We start from the raw sequence: 9,823 nt of genomic DNA, 5'->3' as shown, positions 1-9,823 counted from the left end.
TTAAATGTGAGCTATGTTGGTGTACTGGTTTACAATGTGTTTATTAACTCAGATGCACAGATTGTGGAAATTGCAAGTACATCAAAGGTACATATTGAACTGGGAGCTCTGGACTACTCACTGCACTTTCATGTACTTTTCAGCACATGGGAATTATGGGTTGGGTAATTAGTTGCCAGGAAGCTGGAGAGTAAGAGGCAAGAGCTTGCTCCTACAGTGGACCATGCGTCCTCTCAATGGAATTGGGATGTTGGTACCCAGGTTCCAGTTAGGATACAAGAGAAAAAAGCCTGCTTCCATCACCCCCACACTGGGACCAGGCCTCCCCAAGGGAAATGGGAGGAGCCAAGGAATAGAAATCTGGCCTATACACTCCTAACCAAGTGCATCCTCTGGCACTCCACTGTAGATTTTCTGAGACTTGACTGATTATACTTTAAAGTTTATTTTTATTTATTTGTTTTGGAGAGACAGAAAGGGCATGCTAGGGCCTTCAGCCACTGCAAATGCCATCCAGACACATGTGTCCCCTTGTGCATCTAGATTACATAGGTACTGTGGGATGAAACCTGGGTCCTTTGCTTCATAGGCAGGTGCATTAACCACTAAGCAATTTCTGCAGCCTGGTTACACTTTTTATACTACTTCTGTCAACCTATGGTAGGGTAACAATGTTAACAACACTAACTAAAGTCCTTCCTGATTTCTTTCTACCTTTAAATAATACCAAAGGTAATCACTTAGCAGTGAGAGAGACCACTGAAATTCTGGTAAATATAAGTAGCTGAAGTTCTCTCTACAACCAGATAGGACCTTACTTTTCTCTTTTAACTTTAACTATTTGAAACTTGGCCTGTCATGCTTTTCATAATCATCATACTACTGATCAACTTCCATATCCAGATGAGTACTTCCCTTGTATGAGACCAAAATTATTTGGTTCCCAGAGATCCTGGGACCCCTCTATTATGGTGAAACAGAACAGTCACACAATGGATATGCTTGGTTACATGGATGAATCACTGGAGAAAGGCTTCTGGGGGCAAGCTACTGCTTTCTATGTACAATCAGCTTACATTTACCCCTCCAGACTAAATGACAGAACTGTTGATGGTAGCTGCCATCTCTGATACCCAGATTGCCACTGTGTCAAATCTCCCATCTTCTGATGCTTTCCCCAACCTATCAATGCTCTTTTTAAAGGAGGCACTAAGATTTGATCCACTTTCTTAAAATATAACAAAACAAAATTGCAGAAATACCTGACCCTACCAATTTTTGAGTACTAGTCACAAACAAAACCAGTCCCGGAACAGACAACTTTGGGTGTTCTACACTTAGAGGATTCTATGGATCAGTGAGATTCATAGCTATGTAAATGAGAATCAGAAATAATTCTCTTGATCTACAATCTACCAAAAAGGCCATGGTCACTGCTACAGAGGCTTCAGCACCCTAGTTGGAAAAAGTCTTTAAAATTGGATGATTCTAAAAGTTCTTAGTGGAGAAGGGAGCATATGCATCCTCCTTAATAAAACCAGTTTCTATATCAATACTTCTAGAGACATAGAGTAAAATCTCTCAAAATTCAAATAAAACAGGCTGGAGGGGTTCATTAGCTGTTAAGTAGTTTGCCTGTGAGGCCTAAGGACCCATGGTTTATTCCCCAGACCCTAATGTAAACCAGATGCTTACATGCTTATAGGTGGTGCATGTGTCTAGAATTCATTTGCAGTGGGTAGAGGCCCTGGCACACCCATTCTCTCTCTCTATGTTTCTTTATCTCTCTCTCACACATGGACACATAAATAAATAAATAAATAAATAGTATTTAAAAAATAAAGAAAACACCAAAATACTTGCGAGTTAAAATTAGAATATATTAGGGACTCCTAGCTTGAATAGCTTCTTGATAGATTTATGGATGGGTTTGTACTTTCATAGTTTTGTCATAGTTTAGCCTTCGACTTCTTAGGATAAACAACCACTCCCCTCTATAAAATATGGATCAAGTTTTTGAAGTCTTGTGGTCCTGTAATGACCCATGACAGATCGGCAATGCTAACAAGAGCCATATACAACCTTTTCTCATGTATGAAGCAGATCCAGAGGTGAAAAGTGTCTGTATTCCATGTAAATGATTTGACATTGCTGATGTGTCAGGGAGAACAAAGGACAAATAATTAAAATGAAAATTTCCAAATGTTAACAATTGCATAATGACTGTTTAGAGTTTCACCTATTGATGCGTGGTGCCTTATATAAAGAATTAGAACCCAACTCCTAATAATCCATGGAACCTAACCCCAAATGGCCAGTATCAGGCAAAAGGGGGCTATAACATTTTATCTTGGTAAAACTCCACACAACTACTTCTCTTAATTATTATGAAAGGACTCCTATCCTTCTAAGAGTCCCCTCATGCAGACTCTTTTAAATCACCCCCCACACACACACACACACACATACACACCCATATTCTGGTCTGGTAAGTAGTTTTACTCCTATAACTACAGCTTGCTTTTGGCATGAGAGAAAATGTCTGACAGGGTGGTAAGAAAGATGAAAGACATAGGGGATTGAAAGGGGATATCTTGAAGGAATCAAGAGAGCTAAAAGAAATATTGGAGGTGGTAATACGTAAAAGGAGGAACAGAAGTGATGTGGAAAGAAGATGACCTAGAGGAACTAGTGTAGGATGACTTCAAATTTCCCAAAGAGGTCAAAAAAGTCCAGTAAAAAAGGAAGAAAATGTGATGGAACTTTTACTTAGCAGGGTTTGAGAGGTAGAATTTCAGTCAATTGAAAAAATCATACAGGACAAGTATATTCAGAAATCCCCAGGAACGTTTCTATACTAGGGAGTCAGGTGTTATCCCCACTTGAACTCTCCTGGCTGGATAAATGGCTTCATGGTTATGGCATTTGCCTGCAAAGCCAAAGAGCACAGTTTTAATTCCCCAGCACCCACATAAGTCAGATGCACAATGGATACATGCATCTGGAATTCGTTTACAGTGGCTAGAGGCCCTCTCTCTGTTTGTCTCTGTTTGTCTCTCTTCTATCTCTCTCTGCTTGCAAATAAATAAATAAAGTTTTAAAAATAAAATGAATTTTAAAAAATGGAAGAATTTTACAGCCCGGGGTCAATCCTAAGAAAACAAAAATCCAAGAAAAAACTATTCCAGAAGCCCAGTATATCTTTAATGTCCTCTACAAAACTCCTGGTGAAATTTAATAGCTATTGTGAGATATTAAGAGGATAAGAATTTAATCCATCTATGGTATTTGGAGGTGGTAACTTTGTGAGGTAATTATTGTTAGATCAAGTTGTTTAGATAGTACCTTAGTCCAAAGGGGTTATGGCTTTATAGTAACAGGAGTGTACTTGAACTTTGTTTAGCTGTGTGATACTATATAATGCCTCCAAGTACCTCAGAAGGTACAGTTGCCCAATCTAGAACTTCTCCAAGGGCAGAACAATGGATAAATAAATCCTCTTTCTTCATAAATTATTCAATCTGTTAATTCAGTTATCATAACAGGAAGTGACTAAGATAATTACGTTTCAAAGAAATCCCAGGATGCTAATCTACCTTCAAAGCACTTCAGAATCATACAATTGAAAATCCATTCTTATCCTATTTTAATAGGCCATCCAGAGCACTGGTTCAGGAATAAGGCTCATCCATGTATCCCTGATCAGTACATCCAAAATAAAATAGAATGGCTTCCAGGTTTCCAATGATACCTTTGATCTGATCCAAGTCGGCACCACATGTGCATATAGATAGATAGATGATAGCTGGCTAGCTAGATAGGAACTTAATCCAACTATGGTATTTGGAGGTGGTAACTTTGGAAGAAAATTATGCTTATATGAAGCTGTTCAAGTAGGGCTCTAACCCAATGGGGGCACAGTGTGTTCTCTCTCTCTCTCTCTCTCTCTCTCTCTCTCTCTCTCTCTTTCTCTCTCTACCTATCTATTTTAAATTGGGCTTATATCCAACATGATATAGATTTATTTATAGCCAAAAGGCAGAAAGGTTGGGAACAGTAGTTGGTCAATACCAAGGGTAGCTAATTTCACTAATCTAATTTAATAGGTTTATTGTTCAAACTCAATTTTGCAGGACTGGTGATGAATACCTAAGCTTGGGCCTACTTAGAGTGTTCAAGGAAACCTAGTTAAAATTGATTAAAAGAGTTAGCCTTTGTTATTACCTTTTCTTCTTGATATTTACTACCCTCTACACTCATAATATATTATAAATAACTCCAAATGTTACTGAGCAGAATAGGAGATGGTTTGAATGTGTAGGAAGGATTATTTGCTTTGGGAGATAGGAAATGGCCTTGATAAGCTAATAATGACTGAACTAAAATCTAAAGGATCTGGAGAAAGGCTTTTGGGAAAGAAATATGAATGCTTACTGTATGGGAAGGCAAACTAAAAATCTGAAGTTGTGGTAGGGAGCATTTGCTAGAAGACGGTTCCAGATGGGTACCTGAATAGACTATGTGGATATAAATGTTCTTTTTTTTTTCTTCAGAGTTTTCTTGTTTATTTTAATGGTAGTGGGCTTTCACTGGAGGGTTGAAAGAGGTGTTTCAAAATCACTGTAGTTGGAAGGTGGGTAATAGATTAGGAAGCAACAGGAAAGTCTATCCAGGTGCTAATTCAGAGGCTGGGGTTGTAGTCAATACAAGACGTGATGGGGACTTGAAAAGGGTGGTGGCAGAGGAGATAAGATGGAATTCTGCTGGTGAGGGTGACACAAAACTGGACCCAAATGGAACTGGTACCATAAAATCCTATATCCTGAAAGACAGACTAAAAGGTTGAACCTTTATCAGGTCCTTAGAAGAAACACCTGAATCATAGTGCCCTGGATGATGAAGACTAACCTTAATATTCTCCTATTTCTCTCTTCTATATTATCTATATTTTTCTTGCTCCTTTTCCCTTGGCATCAGCCTGTGACTCCCAGTAACAGGATGAAGTTAACATCCACAATCTGTTGATCAAAGATACCTACAAGGTTTCCCAAAAGAAGACAGACTTGTGTTACAGCACCTGTTGACCCACTGAAGGTCAATGGTAAGACCCTATGGCAGAAGATACCATATGATGTTGGTACAAAATATGGAGAGACCTGCCTGGAATTTGAAAGAGAGCCAGTCCCCACACAGTTAGCTCATCTAGTGCCATAAGGTGATACATGATCTACTGGGGAAAATGGCCAACATCTGTCCAATCAACTCATGTTCTATGCTAGTCAGCAGCAAACAACCTGACGTGATGCTCACACAAGTGCAATAGTGACACATAACCATGGAGGGTAACCAATGGCTCTTGATTTATTTAGCTAACAGATTGCTCAGTGGAATGGAAAAGATAGCTGGAACTGGGAAACAAGTGAAAATCATATCCAAAAAAATGAGTTTGCTCTCCAATATCAAGCTCCCACCAATCTTGGGCTACAAGAGTGCCTACGCCTATTAAACTCTCTCCAAACTAATAATAGTACCCCATTTATCTGGAGCTGACTCCACTCTCCAGTTGGAGTACCTGCTTCTTTTTTTCAGATAGACACAGAACCTGAGGATAGAATCAGCCCATTGCACTTCAGCAGGGTCTCAGCTGAAACCATAGAGTAATTGGGGAAATGAGTAAGAGTGCTTCTTTCTTGGTGATCCTGGTATCAGCACAAAGGTGAAGGAGATAGACACAGATAACGCTCAATTCCAACCAGATCCAGAGATATAGAGGCTCCCAAGACATCATCACTGAAATATTCCTAAAAGGAACCCAACGTGGCTCAGGGAAATTCACAGAAGAGGGAGCAGAAAGCTTCTTAGAGCCATAAGGTGGGACATTATGCACAGAGACATTGCCTCTACACCATAACTGATGGCTACCCCACGATGCATGGCCCACAGTCCACTTGGGCATAACTAGCATCCCCAATGGTGAGGGTCCCTGTGGAGTGGGGAGGACAGGGCTTAGGGTAAGAATGGTGCCAACATGTGCTATTAAACACTGAGTATGTTCATAACTAATAACCAAAATTGGGTATAAAAATAAATTTCTGGGATACGTCAGTCAGCACCAGGAAGCTGTGAGAGTGAGAAATCTGAAGAGACAAGGACTGGGAATATATCTAGTTGCTCAGCTGGTGCAAGTGGCTCCTGATAAGGCTAATTTCTGAGACTTGGAAAAAGATTTGGGAACAACCTATGAATACATGGAAGGAATGCAATGCATGGAGGACTGACACAGAGCAGAGACGAAGTTAACATGTAGCTGAGACCTCCCATCTTTCCAAACAAAGTAGGTAGTGGCTTTCAATTTTTTTACAGCAAAAAATACATCTTACCATGCTTCCCTTTGCACAGAGGGGAGTGTGGAGAAGTTTAAGAAGTAATGATGCTTCATTTTTCATATACCACAAATAAATATTTGCCTATTACCTTAAAAAAAGGTCACCAGCTAGGTTCTAGGTTGTGAGGCAATAGCAGCAGCACTAACCAAGGAGAGGTGCATTGTGGCAGTGACGTGGTTTATGGCGTCTTTATGATGCGCACTTCCCGTGGAGCTGCTGCCAGGACACCAAGGGCTCTCCACCAGACAGATCAGGCTCCTGCTTCACTCTGGAGTGCGGACGAGCGGCTTTGGCAGCCTAATTCTTCTGCTGCCTTGGCTTCCCCATGTTGGCGACCTCTACGACTTCACACAATCTCATCAAGGGGAAATCTGAAAATACAAGTCCATCAGCTACTTTCGTGGAGGATTCTGCTCAGCAATCAGGAAGACCTGGTACCCTGGAGTCGCAACAGAAGAAATTGCAGACGTGGAATGAATCCAACATTCTAGCCACCCACCACCTATCCTACAAACACTATGATTTGATGAAGATGAATGAGCCCAGAAATCCCTACGTTAACGTGCCACATGATGAGGAAGTTACAGTGAGTGAAATAAAAGGAAAGGAAGCCATGGGCATCTTTGCGAGGAAACCTGCCGCCGCTGATACCTTTGGGCTCAGCTGTCAGGTGGAGGAGCAAGGAAGCAGCGTGGGTCACAGCAGCAAATTTCTCCTGGATAAGGAAGAATGACGGCGGCGGTTTGAGTTGAAGAGGAAGCTTCACTACAGTGAAGGATTGAACATCAAGTTAGCATGACAACTGATCTCAGAGGAACTCCAACCTGAAATGGACGAAGATGAAACCCAACTGTCTACACTGAAAGTTTGAAGAAAAACACTTCTTTCAAAGAACCTCTTACAGGTGGCGAACTAGACAGTCATCACAAAATGCATAGAAGATCTGTGTCTGCCGCTGCTGTGATTGGTCACCATCCCCATTACCAATGCTGCTTCTTGCTTCTTGGAGGGCATGCTTTTAGTATGTAACTGCTTAATCAGTGAAGTTGAATTTCAGGAATTAAATGGCAATCTTAGCAAATGTTACATTTAGTGAAATGATTGATGTTTGTGCTTTATTTTTTACTACAAATACTTATTTGGTCACGGGTGCAAAACATTACTTTTATAAATGTACTACTTATGAATTTATTCTATAACTTCTAATGTGTTTAAAGGCTTAAAAAGGACTAACATTCTAGTTGTCTTAGCTTTTATCGAAAATGTTTTGTTAAAAAAATCAAATGTGGGCTGGAGGGACGGCTTAGCAGTTAAGGTGTTTGTCTGCAAAGCTGAAGGACCCAGGTTCGATTCACCAGGTCCAACTTTAGCCAGATGCACAAAGTGGTGCATTTGTCTGGAGTTTGTTTGTGGTGGCTGGAGGCTCTGGCATGCCCTTTCTCTCCCTCTCTCTTTCTCTCTCCCTAGCTTCCTTCCTCTTTCTCTCTGTCAAATAAGTAAATAAAAATAAAATATTAAATAAAATGAAATGTGAGGCTAGAGAGATGGCTTTAAAGATGCTTGCTTGGAAAGCTTGATGGCCGGGGTTCAATTACTCAGTACCCACATAAAGCCAGATCCACAGAGTGGTGTGTGCATGTGTTTGGAATTCCTTTGCAGTTGCAAGAGGCCCTAGCACACTTTTCCCCTCATTCTCTATTTCTCTCTCTCTCTCTCTCTCTCTCTCTCTCTCTCTCTCTCTCTCTCTTAAATAAGAATATTTTAAAAATCAAATGCAATTTGTATAGCAGGTAGTCTAGACTGACACTCGAGCTGAGAAACACTTGCCTTTAATGTGACTTTTCTATTTACTAGAGATTGAGTACATTGTCAAAGCCAATTGTACTTCTATTTTTTTCTCTTAATTTTCTTTTGAGCTTTTCAAGGGAACCTTTTCTTATTAAAAGCAGTCATTGTTTTCATAAACCATCTGTTTAAAATTGCAACAATTTTTTAAATATTTTTATTTATATATTTATATGAGAGACACACACAGATTGAAGAAGAAGCAGACAGTTTTTTTAATGCTTCCATTATATAAGACTTTCACATCCTTGGTTAGTGTTATGCCAAGGTATTTAATTTTTTTGTTGCTATTGAAAATGGGACAGCCTCACTGATTTCTTTATCTGTGTATTTGTCCTTTGCATATGAAAAGGCTACTGATTTTTGAGCACTTATTTTGTATCCCATCACTTTACTGAAGGAATTGATCACCTTTAGAAGTTTTGAAATGGAAACTTTCAAGTCACTTATATATGGGATCATGTCATCTACAAATAGGGCTGAGAAGAATGTGTGTTCTGTAGAGTTGAGGTGGAAAGTTCTATAGATGTCCATTAGGTTGAGTTGATCTATGATGTTGTTGAACCCTTATTTCCTTGTTGATTTTCTGCTTGGATGATCTGTCTGCAGATAATAGTGTAGTATTTAAGTCTCTGACTATGATGCTATTGGTTTATTTCTGTTTTATTGTCAAGTACTTCTTGTTTTATAAACTGTGATGTACTTGTGTTTGGCACATATAGATTAATGATTGTGATGTTCTCATGCTGACCCTTGATGAGTAAGAAGTGGCATTCTTTGTCCATTTTAGATTACTTTTGGTTTTATGTCTATTTTATTAGGTATTAACTTAGTAACACCTGTTGTTGTTGTTTTTATTTCGATTTGTTTAGAATATCGTTTTTCCTCCTTTCACCCTCATCAGTTGTCTATCTTTAGTGGTGAGGTGAGTTTCTTGAAGACAGCAAATAGAAGGGTACAGTTTTTTGATCCACCCTGATAACTTGTATCTTTTGATGGGTGAGGTAAGACAATTTATATTTAAATTATTACTGGAGTTTTCAACTAATCCTTGCCACAATGAGGTGTTTTATGGGGTTTGGTTCTTTCTTGTATTTTATACTATGGTGAGCCTGATCTATTTTTGGTTATTGTAATCTTCTTATTGCTGGCTCTTGAGATTGGTTGTTTGACTATTCTGTGTGGAGTATTCCCTGGAGTATTCTCTGTACATTTGGCATTGTGTTCATATAATCATAGAGTTGACTGTTTTCATGGAAAGATTTCCTTTCACCATCTGTTATGAGGGATACTTTTGCTGGGTGGAGTAGCTTAGGCTGGAAGTCATAGTTGTTGAGACTTTAAAGTGTTCCATTCCAGGCCATTCTTGCTTTCATGGTTTTCATTGAGAAATCTGAGGAAATTCTGATAGAACTGCGTTTGTATGTAGTGAGTTGTTTCTCTCTTGGTGCTTTTAGAACTCTCTATTTTCATTGTTGAGAGTTTTAACTATGATGTCCCTTAGAGTGTTTCTTCTTTTGTCTTGTCTGTTTTGAGTTGTGTGGGGATTTTGTATTTGAATGGGCTTCTTTTGGAAAGAATTGGATAATTTC

The 9,823-nt window shown here is 39.3% G+C and overlaps 1 protein-coding gene across 1 annotated transcript; it reads left to right on the top strand.

The window, feature by feature from the left end:
* The first annotated feature begins 6,711 nt into the window (after positions 1–6,711).
* Positions 6,712–7,119, top strand: LOC101604005 (protein phosphatase inhibitor 2 family member C-like). Its single transcript, XM_004665726.2, has one exon. The coding sequence runs from the start codon at positions 6,712–6,714 to the stop codon at positions 7,117–7,119; it is 408 nt and encodes a 135-aa protein (XP_004665783.1).
* The last annotated feature ends 2,704 nt before the right edge of the window (positions 7,120–9,823 follow it).

The sequence above is a fragment of the Jaculus jaculus genome, chromosome X (genome assembly GCF_020740685.1).
Source record: "Jaculus jaculus isolate mJacJac1 chromosome X, mJacJac1.mat.Y.cur, whole genome shotgun sequence".
In the NCBI taxonomy this organism is placed as follows: Eukaryota; Metazoa; Chordata; class Mammalia; order Rodentia; family Dipodidae; genus Jaculus; species Jaculus jaculus.
The sequence above is the reverse complement of the archived record's forward strand: the minus strand, read 5'-3'. Positions and strand labels throughout refer to the sequence as shown.